General features: G+C 37.0%; 1 protein-coding gene and 2 pseudogenes across 1 annotated transcript; 1 reads left to right on the forward strand and 2 right to left on the reverse strand.

Moving 5' to 3' along the window:
- Positions 1-1,217: 1,217 nt before the first annotated feature.
- Positions 1,218-6,663, forward strand: LOC116208442 (peroxygenase-like). Its single transcript, XM_031541893.1, has 5 exons — positions 1,218-1,445; positions 4,689-4,838; positions 5,698-5,783; positions 5,905-6,125; positions 6,286-6,663. The coding sequence occupies exons 1-5, from the start codon at positions 1,322-1,324 to the stop codon at positions 6,437-6,439; spliced, it is 735 nt and encodes a 244-aa protein (XP_031397753.1). The 5' UTR covers positions 1,218-1,321; the 3' UTR covers positions 6,440-6,663.
- Positions 6,664-6,705: 42 nt separating this feature from the next.
- LOC116209042 lies at positions 6,706-9,871 on the reverse strand (annotated as a pseudogene).
- Positions 9,872-13,047: 3,176 nt separating this feature from the next.
- LOC116209638 lies at positions 13,048-15,030 on the reverse strand (annotated as a pseudogene).
- Between the last annotated feature and the right edge of the window lie 10,222 nt (positions 15,031-25,252).

Genomic DNA, 25,252 nt, shown 5'->3' on the forward strand with positions numbered 1-25,252 from the left:
TAAAAATTAGGCTCACGAACTTTGCAAACCGAATACCATTGAGCTCGGCTCGACTTGTTTAATTTGCGAGCACGAGCCGAGCTGACTTGAGCTTAATAAGAAAGCCAAATTCGAATTTTCGTTAAATCGAGTCCGAACAATTCGCGAATAGTTTTGTCTCATTTACCCCCTAATGAGGAATTTATTCTTTACGGGCCCATGAATACTCAAAGTCTATGTTATTTTAATATGTTATCTTCATTAATAGATAAGCACGTACTAATCAAGAGAACATATAGTGTAGTGGCGCATCTCTCACCTGGTGACCAAGAGTTTCTAAGTTCAATATCATGTGGGATTACTGGTGCCCCTTTATATCTCCTTTATTATTTTAATGTACTAAGTTAATGGACCTCCTTTATTACCGAAAAAAAAAGTATTAAGAGAAATGATATTTTCTTGAGATTATATATATCTAACAAATCATCTAATGCACATTTTGAACCCGTATCAAAACACAGGTATAATACCTAGCTAGTTACTGAGTTTATATTTAATTAGGCACATAACACATGTAATGTCCTAGTATATATATAAGAGGAGGAATGAATGAAGAAAATTTTTTACTAGAAAAGTTTTACTTTTTAATGAGCTGATTTAATTCAATCTTAATTAGTAGAAACTTTACGGAATTTCGAATACCAAAATATATATGGAAAAGAGAAGGAACAACCGTAGCGAAAACTCAAGATGCAGGCAATGTGGTAAAATAAGAGAGCTGTTGTCTCGATACATAGGAAATTCAGTTCTTTCTACAGAGAGGAGAAGATTTTGGGCGTTCTGTGCGTCAAAAGAGACAATTAATTGAATTAGTTTAAGTTGTTGAACGGCTATAATTTTAAATAAGATTTTGAGTTTAAATTATCTAAATGGAGAGAATTCATATGGTTAAAATGTTATCTGCTAGTCCTTAATGAGTACTGAATCAATTCAATTCGGAGTAAATTAGTTGGGACTCATCCATTTTCGAACTAGGGAGGAATGCACATCAAAAAAATAAGAAACAACTAAGGGGCCTCTCTTGGCGTCAACGAGGCATTGCATGCGTCCTCACACTTGGCCTCAACCTCTACGTAGCCCCGCTCCCTCCTTGCATGCTCGCCACGCCATCTCCCCCACCTCACCTCACCTCACCTCACCTCACCCGCCCTTCCTTCTTTTATTGCAACACCTCAGCCGTGGACGTACGACATCATCTTTGAGCTTCCGCCCTGTTGTGTTCTCCGTCTCTCAGAAAAAGGATACCCCAAGTAGGAGCTGGAGGCTGTAATAACCAGGGATCATGGCGGCTACGACAGCGGTGACGACCGTAGACAATGAAGCAGTCGCGACAGAGGCACCGTATATGCCCCTCACGTACGAGAGAACGCTCCGCACTGACCTCGAGCGCACCCTCCCCAAGCCCTGTGAGTCGTCTTGTCTCTTTGCTTCCTCTGTACAATTTTTTCCTGTTATTGAGTTGCTAGATGTTGCTTGTGAGAGCTCTAGTGATTTTTGTGCTCTTCCTAAGTCAATGTGTGTATAGTCTCGCTGACAATTTCATGAAACCTCTCTCGGTGCAATCGAGTGCAAGCGATACGAAAATAGAGCGACTAATCTCTTTCTTTATCTAGGAAAAGGTATTTTTAATTTGCATGGTCCAATCATTGCTCCCGAAAATTTCTACAATAAAATTAGGTAGGTCGCTTGTATAGACCCTATCCATAATTATGCTATTTACTGAAATAATTTTACTGGAATATAGGAATAGGAGAAATCCTCGTCTCAGTAGAAAGAGTAGAGTAGAGTAAGTACGTCTTTAAATGTTTTGCTTATATAACATATTATAGTTGGATCAGTCATTCATTGAATGATAAATCACTACAAGTGATGGAGATACACAATTTAAATAACGAAAGATCCAATATTTAAAAATTGTATCTAGAATGACTGGAAAAGTGGAAACAATACCAGATATAACTTGGTCGTTATGAGCAAATCCAAAATCTTTGTAGACATGGCCAATCATAAGTTCCCAACCGTGGGGTGAAAGGAATCCGATACATAAATCAGTTAATAAAAGAATAGAAAAAGCGTTTATTGTGTCACTTAAGTTATATAAGAATTCTAATAATGGTGTAGTAATAAAGCTTACAATAGTCAGGTCCAAGTGCTGAATTTGGTTGCGCACCTAGCTATCACATAAATAGGTTGTTTTTCAAAAAGGGATTTGGTGCAGTAGCATTGCCCTTGAATTGAGACCTAGTGGGATCTTTTTGTGCTCTTACATTCCGTTTTAGACCCACACTACAACATAAAAGCCTTTTAGCCTTGAATTGAGACCTAGTGGGATCTTTTTGTGCTCTTACATTCCGTTCTAGACCCACACTACAACATAAAAGCCTTTTAGTAGCGATTGTTATGTCATTTAATGGCAATTATAATTGCCGCAAAAACCTTTACCAGAAATTGATCAAATCCCACTAGATCCATTGTCGCTGAAGGTTTTAACAACAATTCTAGCAATTGCTGGTAAAAATAAAAACAATTGCTACCAAAAGTATACACTTATAGTAGCAAAATTAGTGGCTATTACAATTGCCACGGAATAGTGGCATAAAGAGGAGTATGAAAATGAATATATATACTTAGAATTACTAATCTACAAATAATATTAAAGAAATATAATCAAAATTTGATTCACATATATCAAGGAATAAAATCCACATCTTACATTAAATGGACAGTAACTGAAGAGTTTAATATCCTAATTGCTGTACAAGCCTCAATGACTATCCTTCATCCATTGTAGTGGATTAAAATCAACAAAAATATCGACGAAAGATCCTAATTCGGATAACACATTTCTCATTAAAAAAAAGACTGCTTCATTGGAGAAAATTTCAATGATGACCTGCAATTCCTTAGAAGTAACACAATATGTAAAGACAAATGTAAGAGAATTATTTTTGAGAGAAAAGTAAAATAATAATAATAATAATAATAATAATAATAATAATAATAATAATAATAATAATAATAGTAGAAGTAGTAGTAGTAGTACCTGCCCAAAAAATTGAATGTAAAGTCTGATGAACATGCTGACCATGCCCTTGACTTCACCAAGGGGCAAGGACATAAAGACTTCCACTTGGATCGGGAATCAACTGCACATACTTGGTATTCTAAGAGATAAATTCAAGATAAAACGAGAGCTGAACAATATTAACCAGTGTAAAAATAAAGGCAAGAGAACGTCAAAATTGTTATCATGTCAATTGATTAAGATATGTAATTAAATCACAATAATTTATTTAAAACAATTTATAATATAGGCAAGTGGTGGCAAGGAAAAACACGCATATGAATGTCTGCAATATAATTACATATTGTAGGCCCTATCTTTACTCATATGCCAACACAAAATTCAATAGTTACAGACATTAACTTCACGATACATGAAAGCATTAAAATTTATTTCAGCACATGTAGTATAGCTACTGTCCGCAGCCAAGATAGAATGGACTCACCACTTAAGACAATACTGTCCCAACTCTGGAAAATATGGTGTGCAAATCCTCATCCTGCAAGTAAACTGTTGATAATTGAGGTTCTAAAAGACAGTATACTAACAAATACAAAAAGGTATCTGTTCAGCCAAATTCATGAGTCTAACAATGTCAATTATTACCAAATGATAGCACTATAAGCAAAAAGTATTGCAAAGAGGAAGGGAGAGAACTCACTTCCGTAACAGGATTTACCACAGCATCAGGAATGTCCCCGGTTTGCAATGCATATTAGACAAAACAAAAAAATCAATTGATGCAGATGAAAAAGAATTGCAGTGCTGCCAATAGATAAAAGGCATATGCAAATTTGTTACACTCTCGATAACAAGTGCATCCCTGTTACAGATAATCTCCTCAAGTTCAGTTGCTCCCAATTGTTCATCCAAAGGGACCCAAACACCCTCAAGTCACACCCTCAAGTCACACCTCACCATCAGACTACTTTATGTTAGGTTAAATTACGAGACAACAACAGATAATTCTGAAGACACATTGATAGAAAAGTTTGGATTCTGTCATAACCTCACGTTATGCTTTCCTTCAAGAGAAGTATCAGGAATCAACTCGGCCAACTGAGAAGGGTCATCCAACATATGTGTGTTTTATTCTGTTTAAAAATAACAAAAAAGGTAAGAGGAGTACAATAGGATCATTCGAATGCTCCTCACAAGGTAAATTAACAAGAACAACAGAATGCTATGTAGAAAGTGAAATGTTGACCCACCTTAAATTCTTGAATGGTCTACCCTTCTCATCCACAGTTGCTTCGTTAATCCTTGGCAAAGTTTCATGTACTCCCCAAACACCTGCAGAATATGGAATGTTTAGCACGATTGCCAGCTAAATGAAAGGAAAATGGTGTCCAACAAGACATTTTATGCTTGAAATGGCTGCATCAAGACACGAAAAACTAATTAAACATAAAAGATCAGAGATCATGCCGATGCTCCAATTGGACCATGCTGTTTGATATTACTTTTAATTGTAGGAATCATATCGATTCTGCATTACACTCTGATATATGTCTCAATTGTGAATCACAATTCGTGATCTTCAGATAAATTAAGGTTTTACTGTTTGTTTCTATGGGGGAACCAGATCTGCCTAGAGCATTGTCGGCTCCTGACACTGAGCACCCACTAGGAACTCCTGGCCACAGCAGCAACGGCTTGACCGTTCTTCAGCAGCATGTAGCCTTCTTCGACCAGGATGACAACGGAATCATTTACCCATGGGAGACTTATGTCGGTAAATATCCTTCTACCAATCCTTCTCGTCTTTATTACCGTAAATTAAATGGCCAAGTTGCAAGATAAAGCAGTGATGATAATTGAGGGCTTTTAGTTTATTTATTTATTTATTTATCTAGCTTATAAAGGAGACCGTAGACATACTACAATGAAATAGAAATCATAGCTGATAAAGGACTTGGGTAGAAATTTTAATAGTTAATAAAGGGGCACGGGTAATTTCACGCAGTATCGAATCTGGAACTACTCAGCTTAAAAGAAAGCGTGCTCCACTACGCTACACTTTCTTTTGATTTAACTATTTATTTTTGTTATTGGTAATGGAACGAATAATGGCTTACCACATTATCCCATCAATTACTACCGGCATTATCCGACCAATTACTATGGAATGTAACTTAAAACAAAACATTCATGTTGTTCCAAATCCTACAGTATGCTTGGCAAGATAGGAGTCCTTTTTCTTTTTTATTACGATTGCGAGTGAGACTTATGAGTCTAGTATAATGAAATAGAAATTCCAATAGCGAGCAAAGGGCATGGTATTTTAAAATCAAATATGGAACTTTTAGAGTATCCTCTTTCCTTCTTTTTTTTTTTTTTGTGATATTGGTACATGCTAATATTGTTTTTTGGGTTTACAAAGGAGGCACGCGGCCTAGTACGATAAAATAGAATCTTAAATAGCTAATAAAGGGGTACATAGTCCCACCATAAGTATTAAATATCTTGATTATCAGGCGAAAACATGCGTCATTACCCTATATATATATTTTTTATTGTTAACATAGTATTTAGTATTTAGGATTTTGTCTTTTCCGCAATGTGCTTATACACTCAGTTCTAGTTGGAATCAGGTCTGCGTGCAATTGGCTTCAACATGATTGCGTCACTCATCATGGCCATAGTAATCAATATGGCATTAAGTTACCCAAGCCTTCCAGTAAGTGGCTTTACCAAAACTTCAGCAGTATTGGAGCTTAAATTGGATTTCTCCGAGCAATGAAAGCTCAGAATCATGAACCATGAGGTGCTTGGAAGCATGACCATTGCAAATTTTGCAGGGATGGTTTCCTTCTCCTTTCTTCCCCATATATATAGACAACATACACAAAAACAAGCACGGGAGCGACTCCAGTACGTATGACACAGAGGGAAGGTACTCCCCTGCTAACCTGGAGTTCATGTTCAGCAAGTATGCTCGCACTTACCCAGACAAGATGTCCCTCGGAGAGCTCTGGAATATGACTGAAGGGAACAGACTGGCATTCGACTTCTTCGGCTGGTCAGCATCCTAAAATCACATTAGGAATCCAAACTACTTGTCTGATTTTGAAGATATTACCTGATGTTGATTTCTGATACTGGGTAAAAATCACATTAGGAATCAAAACTATTTGTCTCTGATTTTGAATATATAACCTGAATATTGATTTCTGATACAGGGTTGCTAGCAAGCTCGAGTGGGCAATCCTGTATATCCTCGCCCGAGATGAGGAAGGATTCCTGTCTAAAGAAGCCATAAGGCGCTGCTTCGATGGAAGCTTATTCGAATATTGCGCTAAGATGCAAATGGGAGCTGAGGGGAAGATGTACTAGGACTCTGATGCGCTATGGACAGTAAGAGTGAATTCCCCTAATAATAATATGGGGGAGTTAAATGAGTTGTATGTAAGGTCATCAAAATACTCGTAGTTCTATACCCGTTTAAGCATATACCTTTACGGGAGACTCAGTCATGCTGGGATTGTAAATTATGTTTAGATTGTAGATTATGGCTTATGGAGCTTGGTTTGTAATAGCGTTTATCGGTTGCACTTGTATTGTTATTTCTCCGAATTTAAATATGTCTCCGAGTTTGAATCTGTTCCAAATGGCAGATATTCATCTAGTCGGAGAGGTAAATCAATACACAGATCACATTGATGAACAGCCTCTTAAACCAGTCTCTGCCTTGATCAATATGTCTTGTGTTCCTCTCTGATGTGTCTAGTAAATGTAGTAGAGAGGGTTAGGGAGCTTGAAAATCCTCTTGGCTTTGAGAAGCCCTTCAATGCTGCGGAAATGGTTCCCAAGAATGCCCCAAATCCTATAACCCTTTTCATTCACCAATTGATTCCTCGCCTCTGCCTTGTAATCCTGCACTCCTTTCAGTTCGTCATCAGGTCCCCTGCACCAAACAAAGCCTTCCATCATTAGCCATTGATGTGTATACTTTTGAGGTTATATATACATTAGCATGACCAAAGTCGGGGGGGGGACCTCAGTGTGAGGCTGCCCAGCCGTGAAAGCCGGCAGTGATGAGGTTGTTGACGGTGGCCGATCTGAGATGTTCCCATCTCGAAGACACCAGGATGATCTGGATCCCTCTCCCTTTATCTCATTGAACAGCTTCAAAGAGTGTTCCATCGCGGATGCCTTTGCCTTCTTCATCCATTCCTCTAGAGATGTCAAGTTCAGCTTCTCTCCCCTATACGCATAGAACAGTTCCAAGATCAGAAACACAACGATCTACATATTGTCAATTGTGCTACGCATGTATCCTATGTTAATGTACAATTCGGGCCAAGAGTGCACTCCGTAAAGTATATACTTGTTCCAGTTGATGTTACCATACCCCATTAGAAATCACCAAACATTATTGTACATCGTGTGCCGATAGTCTTACATTGAATACTGGGAGCGAGTGATCAAAACCTGCAGAAGGAAATGAAGAAGCAAAACCGAAGGAAGGGTTACCCGTATTGATGCTTCTTGAAGTAGGGAACAGTCGGAGATCCACGCATCCGTCTCTATGCTGCAGCTCGTGCTGAGGTACACTGCACACTCCTTGATCGCCATCTCGGAGTCGACTCTGTACTGCATGGACGTCATGTACTTGCCGATGTAGCTGATGCACTCTTCGGGGACCATTTCGAACTCCGGATGTTGTGGAGCTCGACATTCATCCTCCAGCCCTCGCAGTAGTTCTTGAGGCTGATGTCGAGCCCATTAGTCCTCCTTGCCGTCTTCTGAACGTTTAAGATGCTCCAGTCTGCAGAGGAGGCATCCACAGCAATAAGAAAACCCAAGAAGCTCAGCAGACAGCGAGAGGGACGTCTGTGAGCGAAATTGTTAGATTTCTCGTTGAAGGAGTACTTTGTTGCGTCTCTTTTATATTTGACGAAATTGAGTACTCTAGAGGAAGGTATTCAATTCAGTGGTACTAATCGGGTTCGATCTTCATAAGTGGGACTTTCATATCCCTTTATTTAGATTTGCTATTTTTATTTTCTTACTGGGCCATAAACCTCCCTTATAACCGGAAAATTGAGTATTCTAATCATGAGAATACAATCAGCAATCACTTGAGCTTATAGTGAGCGGATTTTACCGGGATTCATTGAAAGTACATTTTTCTTGTTGAATAACATTGAAAGACTCGATCAATCGACTAAAGTCATTTCACCGAAAAGAAATTGAGTTTTTTCCCCCCCATCTGGTAATGAAGATGGGAAATTTTGATATTCGACCCGAACTTTGGGTTTTTTTTTTTTTTTTCTAGTTTACCTACAAGGATCAAGAACTCATTTCAAGTCTTTCTAGTACTATTTATATAATGGAAAATTGGGAATTAATTGAGGATATAATTTGGTTTTACTCCGTCCCAGTGCACATCTAGCCTTTGCGAATCCTATCGTGCACTTTAACCCATAATTTGATTTGAAATGCAGGAATTCAAAATCTATAAGGCCAAAACTGAATGGAAATAATCATAGTTAAAAACTTTGAAATATTCGTGCTCACTAGAAAATAAAATATTAGAAGAATAAAAACATGGTTTTCTTAATTAGGCTCAATAATTACACACAATGGTAGATCTGCATCACGTTTTCTATTGAAGTTTTAACAGATTCAGGGTTTGGGATCGAAACTAATACTGGAGATGCACAACGGACAACGTGAACTCCACGACTTAAAAATTCACGGAAAGCCAAATTTCAAGGAGCAATTAGCAAAATCAGTTTTTAAAATAGAAAATGGTTTTGATGAATAATTCTAAATTCACATACTCAAAATGCATAAATGATAACACATATGTTTTCGGGAAAAAAAATCATAAATTACTTGATCAATTTATTTGTTTATTTATTTTGGATAAGTATTTGTGCTTTCCATTCAACTACTAAAACTGTATGTATACAACACTTATCAAATATACCTTTTACAAAAAACTCTACTATAACTAGTTAAGACCCACTCGATAAGTTAAATTGGACCTAGCTATCCTATCATGTACATTAGAACATCAAAATCCTCTCTTTAACAGACCAAAAAAAGCACCTAACAGTCTGTCTAGATTCATCTACAGACTGCTTAAACACTCTAGTATTCTTATCCTGCCAAATGACATAAAAATAAAAAGACCAGAAGTAAGTGATTCATTCAAATGCTGCTACATTTGCTTTCTTATCTGGTGTTTGATTGGTTCACTTTTATCATTTTCGAGGCAATATAGGAGACAAAGGCAAGGAAAAGAATTGCCTAATTTGCTTTGCTCTATAGAAAAACGTAAAACGATGGGCGAAAATCATAGAACCTAAGAGCGCATTTCGTCAACCAAGCATAACATCAAGTAGAATTTCTCAAATCTTTATCCGGTGTTTGGTGGCGACTAGAGCAGGAAATTGGGGAGAATTGGACATAATTATCATTAAGGCCCAAATCCGACCTAGTGGCTAGGTTGAGCCCAAATTAGGATTAAAAATTACATGAAAAGACGAAACGCTCTTATATTTTTTTCAAAATTTCAAAAAATGTCATTGACATGTGACCTAATCTGTCAGCTAGTTGAGAGGGGCAAGGGGCTCGAGTGCCCGCCACCACCTCCCCAGCGAGGTTGCCGGTGTGCCCAGAGGTCGCCAATAACCTTGCCCGGGGCGGTGATAGCCGCTGTCAGCCGCCCCCACCACCAACACCATTTGTCCACCCCTTGTTTTTTCGAGAGTTGAGGGAAAGAGGAGCAGTAGTGGCCCCAGCACCTACCACCATCGCTTAAATCGAGGTCATCAGCATGCCCAAATTTATTTCCGGGAATAAAAGTTTTAGTGCGGATCAAAATGGTCATTTTGTTGATCACTTTTTTCTTATAACAGAGAATCCTATGAATCTAGCATAATAAACTAAAAATTTAATCCTAATATTTTAACAAAGAAATACAAGGAATCTTGTCACCAGAACTGAATCTGTAACATCTTAGTTGACAAACATAATGTGTGTCACTAAGCTATACCTTCTTTTTTCAATTCATCACTGAACTTACAATGAGGACTACTCTTGCATTTTTCTAGCCGCGCATCAATAGAGTGTGCTTTATCTCGTTTTTGTATTTTTTTTTTTGTGAACCCTAATATTCGGAAGTCCATTAGGCTTTGACTAATTCAATCGAGCCGGATCGGCCCACTAAAGAGTAAAACTCTCACAATGTGGATTTTTTTCATTCAAAATACTCGAACTCAACAGGCCATGATTTCTGGAAATCATGATCATCACATGGGTTGGGAGCTCCAATGTCTTCTTTTAAGAGAAAATATTGGGTGAGTAATATATAATCACTTGATTATTCTGAATGACAAGTGTCCCATCATATAATTATCTCACTTCTTATTATACATGTGTCATTAGTGGCGGAGTTTTACACAAACAAGTGATTGTGTATTACTCACATAATATTTTCTCCTTCTTTTAATTGGTAGATCGGTGGAAAAGGTCAGCCAAGCTGGAGTTTGTTTGATGAATGGATTAATTTAAATTAATTGCTAATAATGAATGTAAGGACAACAGCTAGCCTTTCCTTCATTTTAATTTAATAATTGGGCCAAGCATGTGATGATGAGGGTAAATTGTAAATTCGGCGCAAATCAGCCAACCTCCTTTTTACGACTTATAATTTGGCTATGGATGATGTACTTTAGAGCTCAGTAGTCACTGGTTAGAATTTGATATTGGTTTACTCGCATATTCTTTGTTGATTCTATAAATTGTTAAATACTCATTTTCATTTTATTTTTTGGCCAAATCGATTTCATATGTTGAATAACCATGAATCTCTTAAAGTGAATACAATCACATAATGTTACATTTGCCCTAACATTAGCTTTATCTCTTAACTCTTTGAGATCATGTTGGCATATGCAGCACGCAAGCTTTGATGTGTGGGGGAGTTTCTACATTCTTGAAAAATGGCTCTCCAACTATTGACCACGATATTTCTATTGAGCTCATCCCAAGTTTTACTCTTTGGTTTTGAAACCTAGACATAACACATGATATCTCGATCCAGTTCATGCAGATGTCTATCTGTAGTAAATAACAAATGAACCACAATCTACTCATTCACACTTTGGATGATGTAGTAGGATTAGCTAATTCTGACACACTTTACTTGGAAAGTGGATGGGGATCCAAGGACAAAGTGAGAAAGGGGCAAGACTTAGGCTTCATTTAATTGAGGAGGGAAGACAACTCATAACATTTGAAGATTCTTTTAAAATATTAAAATAACCACACAACTTTATTTTTGTGTTTTTAGACCTTCGGTTTAAGGAGATCGTGACTGGTGACCCGGTTTGACGAACCTGTGGCTGGTGTATGTAGCGGCGGGAGGGAACAGGCCACTTGACCATAAATTATGGAGTTGAGTCATTTAAAAAACGAAGAAAAGACGGAGGGTGATTCTGCAATTCTCAGAAAAATTTTGAATTGAAAAGAGATGGACTTATAAGAATGAAATTTTGCTTTGACTATGGAAATAAATCCTCTCTGACTATAACGTGGTGAACAAAAACAAATTATTTTATATGACCGAAAAAATCAAAATATTTCAAAGAGGATGTAACTTAATGGCACATACTTTTACCTAGTAATCAAAAGGTTTCATGTTCAATTAAATTGTTTTCGCTCTCAAACCATCATATTTTTTTATCACATAGCTTGACAACTTCTCTTTATTATTTTTTTTGAACTTTTAATTTTTTCTATCGGTTTTCTAATAGCTTTTAAACTTATATTGATGCAGCTAGAAAAGAAATAAAAAAAAATTTGTTCAAATTGATCAAAACAAAATATTAGGAGGATTTATTATAAAAGTGATCAAAAAATCTTATTATAAAAGTTTAATTATTAATTTGTCTCTTCAAGTTGAAAAATAATTTTTAAAAGAAAATATTTTATATTAATTTTATGAATATAAAAATTGAAGACGTCATATTAATTTTCTGCTTTACGCCACCAAAGGACAAATTTAATGTGATTTGCATTTAAAATAGACAATACCTCTTCTATGAACTTTTAATGACGGAAATCTTAAGACAAACCGGACCATAACCATACCATATTTTTGGATATTCAGCTTTGCTAATTGGTTTCGGTTCGATTTTTCAATTTTTCGATTTTCTGGATAATTTTGAGCACCCCTACCCTTAATTCATGAATTAAATTGGCAGAAGTCTGCCTTCAAAGTGGGTCAATTTATGAGTTAGCTTACGGGCTTTTCATAATAACTCATCAAATACCCAAATCGAGTCTCTCACGAGCCCGATATTGTGAAACCGTACGGTCTTATTATTCTATTACTTTTAGACCAAAATTCACGGTCGGCCTATGACGATATTTCAAATTAGATTATTCTGATTTCTCCAGTAGACATGACTTCAATAGCGTTTTGGGGTCTAACACCTCCGCAATCCAATCAAACCAAACATTAGTATACCAAGGACTTGTCTCAGCAATGGTTTCAAGTTTCAAACATTAGTAGGTCGACCTCACTTAATCCTAGATTAATCGGACCTACTGGATATTCAAATATCAAGTGATAAACACCAAAAAAAAGAAGTTTATATACTTAACTTAATAAAAATTACACATGAAAAAAAAAGCAATAGTTAACTGAGGGCGGGGAACACCCACTTTACTCGCCACCGTCAAACAGGTGGGAACAAGAGTTTATTTATCTTATAATATGATAGTTTTTGTCTGATACAGTGAGTAATCCGGGAAGAGCATTATCTTTCAATAGCTCTCCAAGCCAAAACATATCAGATGAAAGAAAATGATTAAAAGAAGAGGCAATTTTTCTCTGCATACCTCTGGTTAAAATACTCGAGACAATTATCATCTGTGATCTTTACGGTGTTCGGCACTAGGTCTCCATAAAAAGAGGCATGCTGTGACCATAAATCTAAGACCATAAGAACATTATAAACAAGCACATAATGTGGTCCCAACTTCTTCAAGCATGATCATTCATAAGAACAATTTCCCCAGTAACAAGATAGCAATTTTCCAGTTTCCTACATGACCAGGCCAACATCTTAACTTTCTCAAGAGCTCATCGATATTCTAAATCATGATGCAAAAAGGACATCTCTAGAACAAAAATATCTGTAATACTCTCAAACGATAGCATTGGCTGCACTTGCGATTCTCGGCCACAGATCAGCACACTCCTTCCTGATTAGACCCATGATGGCAGACCCTGAGACACAACATTGAGAAAGAATAAATATATTTGACATTACATTCATTCAATGGGGAACAAAATTACGAAAAAACTCATGAGAAGTGAATCATTTTCTGATTTTAAGAAGGGAATGCAACCGAAAAAAATGCCTTTCCCATTTATCTTTCACTTCTCCCTCCAGGTTCACAATGAGTCCTGCATTATCTGCACATAAAATTCAGTAGAATCAGAAACACGTGTGCAAACAAAATATTATTAACATATTGTTAAGGAGTCCAAAGAGATAAAACGGACAGTAAAATTTATCAAATGAAATAGACGCAGGTCAAGCCATTGTCGAGCAGATGCAAACAAACAGAATCACTGTAACAGTAGAAAGGTTGGAAGAGAGAAACAGACGAGTTGTGATAGCCAAGTGTCACGGGCTGACATTCACAAGGACATAGAATTGTACCGAACTGCGAAAAGCAAGATTCCATAAAAAGTGGACCCCGCTCGATATTATGTTCGATCATAAGTTTACTATAGCTGGTTTCAGAAGCATCTAGTCATTGTAAACACAAGCCCATTGCTAAATGAGTGTGTTCATCAGGACGCCATCTAACCAGCAACCACAATTGATAATTTACAAGATGATGGAAAATCACTCCAAGAATGCATCATGGAAATCGAAGATGTTCTAAAATGAACACAAGAACAAATCAAGTGATAGATATCAACTAATTGATCCCACGCAAAAGCAGAAAAAAATTAGCTAAAAAATACGAGGGCAAAAGGATGAATATCAAATGAATGACCTTCAAAGTACATGTAGACACCATCCTTTCTGCGCCACGGTTTTCGCTGCCCGACGATGACAGCAGGCATGACCTTCCTGAGATCGGGCTTCTCCTTCTTCACAGTGGCCATGACATGTCTCCAACACAGGCAGAGGGCAGCCTGTTGAGGCAGCCATTGATTCCCTTCACAGAGATGATGCACAAGTTCTTGGCCCCAGTGTTGTCACCGCAGTTCACTCTATCCACCACTGGGAGACCCGGTGACATCCTGAACTTGTTACCAGCACTACCTCCATGTCCTACACCACAGACCGGAGTGAAAATTAAGAAATTCGAAATCGGCACAGACATTCAATATAAACAGCTATGGCTCGAGACATATAGCAATGATCATCTGCGGAAAGGTAATTGAAATCCGAACTGCCGTTTTGCAAGCTAACATTTAAAGACGTACTCCTACTCTGGAAAATATGGTGTGCAAATCCTCATCCTGCAAGTAAACTGTTGATAATTGAGGTTCTAAAAGACAGTATACTAACAAGTACAAAAAGGTATCTGTTCAGCCAAATTAATGAGTCTGACAATCTCAATTATTACCAAATGATAGCACTATAAGCAAAAAGTATTGCAAAGAGGAAGGGAGAGAACTCACTTCCGTAACAGGATTTACAAACAAACAGCACATTGTCTGAAGGCTTTATCACAGCATCAGGAATGTCCCCGATCTGCAATGCATATTAGACAAAACAAAAAATCAATTGATGCAGATAAAAAAGAATTACAGCTCTGCCAACAGATAAAAGGCATATGCAAATCTGTTACACTCTCGAGAACAAGTGCATCTCTGGTACAGATAATCTCCTCAAGTTCAGTTGCTCCCAATTGTTCATCCAAAAGGACCCAAACACCTTCAAGTCACACCTCACCATCAGACTACTTTATGTTAGGTTAAATTACGGGACAATAACAGATAACTGAGAAGAGTCATTGATAGAAAAGTTTGGATTCTGTCATAACCTCATGTTATGCTTTTCTTCAAGAGAAGTATCAGGAATCAACTCAGCCAACTGAGAAGGGTCATCCAACATATGTGTGTTTTATTCTGTTTAAAAATAACAAAAAAGGTAAGAGGAGTAGAATAAGATCATTTGAATGCTCCTCACAAGGAAAATGAACAAGAACAACAGAATGCTATGTACAAAGTGAAATGTTGACCCACCTTACATTCTTGAATGGCCTACCCCTCTCATCCACAGTTGCTTTGTTAGTCCTCGTCAAAGTTTCATGTCCCTCAGCCAACTCCCCAAACACCTGCAGAATATGGAATGTTCTAGCACGATTACCAACTAAATGAAAGGAAAATTGTGTCCAACAAGACATTTATGCTTGAAATGGCTGCATCAAGACACGAAGAACTTCTTAAACTTAAAAGATCAGAAAAGTTACCATGTGCTTCCCATCAAGCTAGTATAGATCATCCTGCAAAGTAAAATTAAATTGAAAAGCCAGAATAAGAAATTAGTTCAATAAGGTAGAATATTTCATTTAAAAATTAATTAATATCACCATATATGACATAAGAAGGTGAACAAGTATGGCAAATTTACCAGTCTTACAACAGAACCATTAGCTCATCATTATACATTTGAATGAAAGGTTGTGAACCAATAGAGCATACGGCCTTTTATATACCTTGGTTAGCCTTATTGGTCTTTCCACAAATCTATAAAATGATATAAAATCCAAGATTTCTAGACAAAAAGACGAAATATATAGATCAGAGCAACTTTAGTTTCATACTAACTCCACGCTTTAGGTCCAATTCTAGGCCTCAAAACATAGATTGTAAAATAGAAAATATTCATTGAGGCATTTTATCGAACACCTGGGCTTCCAAGTTGAACCGTCAGCAGAACACGGAACAAACGAAAAAGAAAGCTAACTTAATCAGCTACAAATCAACCCTATGAGCTAACTAGACTACAGCTCAGTCTCTTTAACAACAATATTGTGGTAAATATCCGAGTTCACACAATCTCGTAAACACTTGTCAAATCAAACAAGAGAAATGGATATATATATATATAATTAATTGGAACAAAAAGCCAGCAAAAGCCTCCAATTCAGCTTGCGAAACTTAAATCGACAGTTGAAATCTCAACCTAAGTAGAAAACGAGGCACGAGACCTACAGGTGATTCTGATGGCAACCGTACCTGCGGGCTGAGGCGCAGCTATAGAGGACACGGAAGCTCCGACAGTGGGATGCCCACCTAAGTCATCAACGCCCCATCAAAATGCACAGTAAACAAGAACATCTCTCAAAGGTTGAGAATAATGGTCTACTAATCCATACTCTTTGTTGATTCTATAAATTAATTATTAATTTGTATCTCAAAGTTGAAAAAGAAAATATTTTTATATTAATTTTATGAAATATAAAAATTGAAGAAGTCATATTAATATTCAACTTTGCCCCACAAACTCTCTTGGGTCGTCATAGTGTGTTTGATTTCATAGTTGAATTGAGTTAAATTTTGATTTTAATTGATTTGTAATGATTGTGATGTTGAATTATGAGAAAAAATGTGAAAAAATAATGAATAGTTGAGAGAAATTAAAAATTGAATTGAACGATTAAAAATTTTAAAAAAATAAAAAAGTAATAATTATATTATTGATTTTTGTTGTGTAGTAAATATAATTAAAAATTAAAATTAAAATTTTAAAATTAAACAGGTTGTTGAGTTGGACTCAAGAGTCAAGACCTTTCTTCCCCGGAGGGGACTATGATAATTAGCACGAATACTCAATCACGCATCGAAAAGGAACGGGGATCTTCGTCATGTAAAGGATCAAAAGCACACCTCTCCTCCCAGAGACACCTTTTACAAAAGGACAAATTGCTATGATTTGCATTTAAAATAGACTATACCTCTTCAATGAACTTTTCACTACGGAAATTTTAAAACAAACATCATAACCAGATCGTATATTCCGATATTCGGCTTTGCGAATTGGTTCCGATTTGATTTTTCAATTTTTCGGTTTTCCGGATAATTTTGACCATCCCTACCCTTGATTCATGAATTAAATTGGCGGAAGTTTGCCTTATACTGTGGGCCAATTTATGAGTTACAGGCTTTTCATAATAACTCATCAAATACCCAAATCAAGTCTCCCATGAGCCCAATATTGTGAAACCGTATGGTCTTATTATTCTATGACAATATTTCCAAATTAGATTATACTGATTTCTCGAGTAGACATGACTTCAATAGCGTTTTGGGGTCTTAACACCTCCTCGATCCAATCAAACCAAACATTGGTATATCTAGAACTTGTCTCGGCAATGGTTTCAAGTTTCAAACATTAGGAGGTCGACCTCGTTTAATCCTAGATTAATCGGACCTACTGGACATTGAAATATCAAGTGATAAATATCGAAAAATTGAAATTTATATACTTCATTTAATAAAAATTAATATGAAAAAAAAGAATAGGTAACTGAGGGTGGAAAAACCCACCCTACTCGCCACCATTAAGCGGGTGGGAACAAGAGTTTATTTATCTTATGATATGATAATTTTTTTCTGATACAGTGAGTAATCCGGAAAGAGCATTCTCTTTCAACAGCTCTCCAATAAAGAACATATCAAATGAAAGAAAATGATTAAAAGAAGTAGCAATTTTCTCTGCATAGCTGTGATTAAAAACTTAAAATACTCATGACGATTATCATCTGTGATCTTTAAGGTGTTCAGCACTAGGTCTCCATAAAAAGAGGTATGCTGTGACCATAAATCTAAGACCTTAAGAACATTGTAAACAAGCCCATAATGTGGTCCCAACTTCTTCAAGCATGATCATTCATAAGAACGGTTTCCTCAGTAACGAGATAGCAATGTTCTAGTTTCCTACATGACGAGACCAACATCTTAACTTTCTCAAGAGCTCATCGATATTCTAAATCATAATGCAAAAAGGACATATATAGAACAAAAATATCTGTAATACTCTCAAACAATAGCATTGGATGCACTTGCGATTCTCGACCACAAATTAGCACACTCCTTCCCCATTAGGCCCATGATGGCGGACCCTGAGACACAACATTGAGAAAGAATAAATATATTTGACATTACATTCATTTAATGTGGAGCAAAATTACGAAAAAAAAAACTCATGAGAAGTGAATCATTTTCTGATTTTAAGAAGGGAATGCAACCGAAAAAAATCAATATGCTTTTCCCAGTAACCTTTCATTTCTCCCTCCAGGTTCACTATGACTCCCGCATTATCTGCACATAAAATTCAATAGAATCAGAAACACGAGTGAAAACAAAATATTATTAACTTAGTGTTAAGGAGTCCAAAGAGAGAAAACAGACAGTAACATTCATCAAATGAAATAGACGCAGGTCAAGCCATTGTCAAGCAGATGCAAACAAACAGAATGATTGTAACAGTATAAGAGTGCGTTTGGATTTAGAGTTGAGATGAGTTGAGTTTTGGTTTTAATTGGTTTATAATGATTGTATTGTTGAATTATGAGAAAAAGTGCGAAAAAGTAATGAATAGTTTAGAGAAAGTAATAATTAAGTAATGATTGTGTTGTTGAATTGTGAAAAAGTAATGAATAGTTGAGATAATTTAATATTAAAAATTGAATTGAATAATTAAAAAATTTAAAATTTTAAAAAAGTAATTATTGTATTGTTGAATTGAAGATAAATAAAGTTGAGTTGAGTTGAAAATTTTTAAAAAAATAAACACACCAGATTGGAAGAGAGAATCAAACAAAATAGTTGTGATAGCCAAGTGTCACGAGCTAACAAGGACATGGAATTGTACCGAAGTGCGAAAAGCAAGAATCCATAAAAAGTGGACCCTCATAGGGGTGTACAGATTCGACTACCATATTTTTTTTCACGATACCTGAATTATATTCAGTAGAGAATAAATTTTAAAATTTTCTTAGAATTTGAAACAGAAATCTATTCAGAACCTAAATTATACTACAGGTTTTGAATACATTGTTAGAACTTGTATTTTTTTTCTCTTCAAGTACAATAAATGAAATAAATAACTAAAATTAAAAAAGCTCTCAATCACACAAAACAAATAAATATCGACATAAATTAATCGGATCACATCCATCCACAAAATTAAAGGATTATATAACTCTCCTTGGGATTATATAATAGACAAAGTAAATACACAACTAAAAGATTATATAGCTATTTAGCAAAAAAAGGATGATGTAGCTCTTTTTAGTAGACAAAGCAAATAACCAGGACGATATAATATTTTCAATTAGAGTTACCCGAACCCTACCCTAATGGGACAGTTTCAACCAGTTCCAGGTATATCCGGTATCCATGCACGCCCCTACTACTCGATATTATATTCAATCATAAGGTTACTATAGCTGGTTTTAGAAGAATCTAGTCATTGCAAACACAAGCCCATTGCTAAATGAGTGTGTCTATCAGGACGCCATCTAACCAGCAACCACAATTGATAATTTCCAAGATAATGGAAAATCACTCCAAGAATGCATCATGGAAATTGAAGATGTTTTCAAATGAACACAAGAACAAATCAAGTGATAGATATCAACTATTTGATACCATGCAAAAGCAGAAAAAAAAAATAGCTATAAAATATGAAAGGGCGAAAGGATGAATATCAAATGAATGACCCTTCAAAGTACATGTAGACACCATCCTTTCTACGCCACGGCTTTCGCTACCTAACAATGACAGCAGACATGACCTCCCCGAGATCGGGCTTCTCCTTCTTCACAGTGGCCATGACATGTCTCCAACACAGGCAAAAGGGCAGCTTGTTGAGGCGGCCATTGATTCCCTTTACCGAGATGATGTACAAGTTCTTGGCCCCAATGTTGTCAGCGCAGTTCACTGTTGCCGCCACTGGGAGACCCGGTGAGATTCTAAACTTGTTACCACCACTACTTCCGCGTTCTATACCACAGACCGGAGTGAAACATTAAGGAATTCAAAATTTGCAGAGACATTCAATTTAAACAACTATGGCTCGAGACATATAGGGTTGATCATCTGCGGAAAGCTAATTGAAATCCGAACTGCCATTTTGCAAGCTATCTGAAGAAAAGGAGAAGAGAGAGGAGATATTGAAACGTGGTGGCCATAGACTTGCCACGGGAGCTTTTATTCTTCAATAACTTGACTCATCGAATACGTAAAATGACTAGCCTATTTATAAGTTCAAGAAGAAACCAAACTAGGAAACAAATATACATCATAATACCATAGTAAAATCTAAATTAGATATTAAAAAATCCTAACATATCAATTAACCTAATTCATTGGTACGATGTTATTTCAAATATTCTATTTTCTAATATGATAAATCAATATCTCTAACATTCTCCCACAAGATGAATATGCAGTGCAGCGAAGTGTTCTTCTTGCATGTAAAGACGAATTTGACGAGGACAAGGGCTTCTTGCCCCAGCAGATAACAAGTATGGATTGACTTGGGTTCTTTGCCCAACAGTAATCAAGAAATCGGCTTGAGCTTCTTGGCTTCAGAAGTCGAGGAATAACGGTTGACTTGAGGCATTTTGCCATTAGAGGTTGAGTGAAACGGCTTGAGCCTTTTAACTTCAAAGGTCGGTGGTAGTTGTCATCGTTGTCCAATCATCAACATGTCTCATCGTCCTACTCTGATACCATGAAGAAAGGGAGAAAAGAGAGGAGATATTGAAACATGGTGATCATAGACCTACCATGGGAGTTCTTATTCTTTAATAACTTAACTCATCAAATACGTAAAATGACTAGCTTATTCATAGGCTCAAGAAAAACCAAAATAGGAAACAAGTATACATCGTAATACTATAATAAAATGTAAATCAAATATTGAAAAATCGTAAGATATCAATTAACTTAATTCATTGATACGATGTTATGTCCAATATTCTATTTTCAAATATGATAAATTAATATCTCTAACTCTATCATTCTACTCACATATATCAACCACACAAAATGGACAAAAAGTTTTTCCATTTTCGTCAGATTCAACTCTTTCAATTAGTGAAATGGCAACCGCTAGATCACCCACGGCAGCATTCAATTACACAATACAACAACAATCATATGTTCTACCACGACAAACAAATTGAGCATATTTTAAGCATGAAGTAAGCGCATTAAGAATATAATTGGGAACTCGATTCCTATGAACTGCGAAACTGAATGTTCCTCTAAAAAAGATACGTTTAAATATCAACCATCATTGTGCGGACCCGAATTTCGGCGTGTCAGGGCCCACATGCATGCGCAAGACCGCATGCCCACATGCGAGCGCAAGATGGTCGGTTCCTTGCGCGATTCGAAACCGCGAAACGTAAAGCTTACTCATCCTTGGGGACGAAGACCGACTTGACCGGTTCAACTCTCGGACCGTTCGCTCGCCGACCTGGAGCATTACATGAATAAATATCGCAATTGGTTTGCATTCTGCCAATATTTCGTTGTCCTCACCGTGAGTTTGGAAGACTAAAACTAAAATTAATGTAAAACGAACTCATGAGAACCGGGGGTCGGATCCGACCAAACCAGTGGGTCCCAGGAGGACTAAATGGTCCTCAAGATGACCACGGGACCAGTCGAACTCCTGAGTGATTGTCTAATCACGTTTCACGCACCCCAATCCGAGTCATCCTCCACTTGGATAGAGACGAGTAACTCAAGGTTAGACCCTATGCCACACTCGGGTTGCGTGCACTCGGTGTATGGGAGAATTGGACCACGTGATCGATGGTTTGGGGCGTTGGACTCCGTGTTGCTCGTGTCCTATGGGTTCGGGCTCGACCCAAATAAAAACATAATAAAACAGACAAGTTGTGAGTTATTTGTCGAGTTTACATGATTATCATATTATGCTTTTCTGATTGCTTGGCATACAAGTTTCTGTTACTATACATGAGAACCACATCAGGGCATAGACAATTTAAGAAAGCCCGTAGGCCACCCCAGAGGAAACGTTGCGTTTGGTTTCTGTTTAAAGATAACTAGAAGGACATGAAGTCTCTTCCTCGAGTATGATAGTGTGCGAATTTGTTTTAAGTTTGTCTGATAAATGGCAATGAGAGATTAACTGATTATGACCAAAGTTCGAATTTTACTTGAAGCCTGAGCTTAGGGTCTAGCCCGCTCGTTCTCGTGTGTTTGATTATGTCTTATGTGTGATTAGTCATATTTTGTATTTTATGACAGATAAAACCGATCTAATTCATTGACTTAGGAGGTGGGGGAAAGCAAGACACCACGGGGGTGTCAAGGTCTCGGCTCATGTCCTATGAAGGACCGAACAACATTTCACGGGTTTCCCTGCTTGCGTCTCTAATCCATACTCCTGAGCGCCCAATCAGATCGAAACACTTTAGTCGAAAAGAGAGGGTTGTGCAAATAAAAGTCGCGTTCGCACTTGTTGTGCATCTCTTGCCGTGGCTCGAAGCGTTTCGATCACTCTAATCCTAGGGTTGTTGGTAACCCAAGAAACAATTCTCGTGCCCTCACGACGGGAAAAGTATTTTGTGAAAAGAATCAAGATTGTATGATGCAAACCGTCGAGGTCGGTAGCCGGTGTCAATCGATCTCTCGGGCCTAATCCCCCTGGCCCATCAGGGTCGTGTGGATCCCAAAGGAGATGAGAAATCGATCGTCCGTCCGGAGGTGGTCTAGGAAGAACTCCCTCGTTCCGACTCAACCCGCCTCAAATCGGGCCCGGACTCGAATCAGGATGTGCGAGTCCTTTTTAGATATTCATGCTACTTGTACCACATGTCTCGGTATTTTATTAGAAAATGTGGACTTTGAAAAGGGCACAATTACCTATTCATGGTTTATCGACTCGGTCACAAGTTATTAGCCGGTTCGTACAATTATTTAAAGACAAGTATATTAATTAGTCGAATGATTAGTCTCATTTACTACGTGTGTGAGATTAATTAATGTTGGTGAAATTACCAAATGCTTTGGTTCTACGGGGTTTTGAATCGTTGAATCGATCATTGATGGACCATCCGAATGAAATTCGAATCCCCGACTGTTTTAATTATCTGAAATGACTGGTGGCACGAAGACTAGGATGGGTCCCAAGGGCTAAGGAGGCTCGACCTATGGAGGCCGAGAGCTCCTTAGACCTGCATGGGCCCTCGACGATCCAGATGCATGAAACCATGCAAATTTCTTGTTATTAATATGTTAAACGAATGATTAGTCGTTAAAAAAGTGTCGACACGGAAATCGAATTTTCATGAAAAATCCGGAAACAAGTTAAATCGAGGAGGGGAAGGCCGTCACAAGTCCAAGGAGGACTAAAAGGCTCTTGGCCCCACCCCTTGGGATGTGGCCTAGAGCTTCCCAAGCCTAACACAAGCTCGCGTGGTCTCCTCGACTCCGATTAAACTTGTTTCTCGCATGCATCATCCATTAAACACGATATTAAGCAAGTATACACAAAGCCAATACTGCCATCATGAACGAGGAACGCACAAAAACAAGAAATAATGCTAAATCGGAGACGGAGAAAGCTTCTTGGAACCGAACCGGGTGAGAGAGGTTTCGGCCACACCATCAAGGGTTGGCTGAGACCTCCTCCACCTGACTCAGATCCATAGCGGTCTCCTTGATTTCGTTTCGCATGAAACATACACAAAACCACATATATAACACGATACTAAGTGGGAATCAATAAAATAGTACCGGCACAAAAAAAAAAAAACCTCATCCCATCTCACCCTATCCCAATCCTTAACCCTACGATCAAATTTAGTTTAAGATTATCAATCCGTTCATCTTAGATAGATAATGGTAGAAGTAATAATTACAATGAGAAAGAAATTATATCATACATTAAAGAGTGAGAAAGAAATCAATTTCCATTAATATAAATTGTTAGCCAGAAACCATACTTGGACGAATTGGCACGAGAGTGACCAAACAAGGAGGAGACGACACACTGAACTTGCAAGAAGAGAGACAGTTGGTTTCTTCGTAGCTTTGTTTTAAGCTTTCCAAGTGAGAGAGAGAGAGAGAATTCGCCAGACCACAAATTATGGCTAGGGTCACGAGGGAGATTTGTGGGTGGGTTCTTTTTCGAAATTAAACCCAAATTTTTGTTCTTTTTTAATTATGAGAGAGAGTAAAAGAGTAAAATTAATTTACTAATTTAGTTTTAGTGATTTCGCACTATTCTGCCTAAATAAAATTTTGAATTCAAGTAACATAAATGAAAAAATCATGATTAAGAGAGATTTACTATTAGTGAATTGACCTGTCGAATTGGTTAGTTAAGGCTTACGTTTTACACTATATAAATAAAATTGATTCGACCTATCTTTTACATTATAATTCCTTGAATTCTTTTAATGCATCTATTGATATAATAAAAACATACTCGCAAGTCGCAACTATGTTACTTTAGTAGAATTTTTCAAATTTTAGTTTAATAGGGCTTGACTGGCTAATACTTTGGAGAATCTACAATGACCAAAGTGAATCATAATGACAAAATGGAACGCTACATAATCGTCACGTCAAAAAGCAAGGTCCCCACCCTATGTTGGCACTCCAAGCTCCAATAGTCAGTACTCACAGTGAATGCCAAATTGGACTCACACACTAAATAAATATCCTCTCTTCCTTTTGACGGTTGTTTTAGAGTTTTTGAAAAAAAAAAAAGAAGGGAAAAAGCAAAAACCAGTGTTATCAGAACCGGACCGGATGATGAACCGGAAGGGGTACGGGGTCATGGGTTTATGGGTCCAACCGGGGGTTCGATGGGTCGGACCGCTCGTTTATTTAAAATAAAATAAATATTCATATTATTAAAAAAATTATGATAATTAAGATAAAAGTATGATGATTTTAAAGAAATGTAACAATAGTATAAGAAAGTATCTATATTTAATATTTCTTACTTCAAAATAAATATTTTATTTTAATAAAGACTTAAAAGTAGAGTTAAAAGAACAAAAAAGTGGTGGTGGCTTGGTTGGTAGTATGCTAATATGAAAAGCAATAGGTCATGAGTTCAAATCCTTACACAACCAACCAATTTTTACATTAAATAGGAA

Source organism: Punica granatum, chromosome 5, assembly GCF_007655135.1.
Source record: "Punica granatum isolate Tunisia-2019 chromosome 5, ASM765513v2, whole genome shotgun sequence".
NCBI classification, from domain to species: domain Eukaryota; kingdom Viridiplantae; phylum Streptophyta; class Magnoliopsida; order Myrtales; family Lythraceae; genus Punica; species Punica granatum.

What these genes read in the sequence shown, in the direction of transcription:
- LOC116208442 (XM_031541893.1), top strand. Translation starts at nt 1,322, where the DNA reads ATGGCGGCTACGACAGCGGTGACGACCGTAGACAATGAAGCAGTCGCG. An exon ending in CCCATGGGAGACTTATGTCG is followed by an intron (nt 4,839 to 5,697) that starts GTAAATATCCTT and finishes AGTTGGAATCAG; the next exon opens with GTCTGCGTGCAATTGGCTTC. An exon ending in TAAGTTACCCAAGCCTTCCA is followed by an intron (nt 5,784 to 5,904) that starts GTAAGTGGCTTT and finishes CAAATTTTGCAG; the next exon opens with GGATGGTTTCCTTCTCCTTT.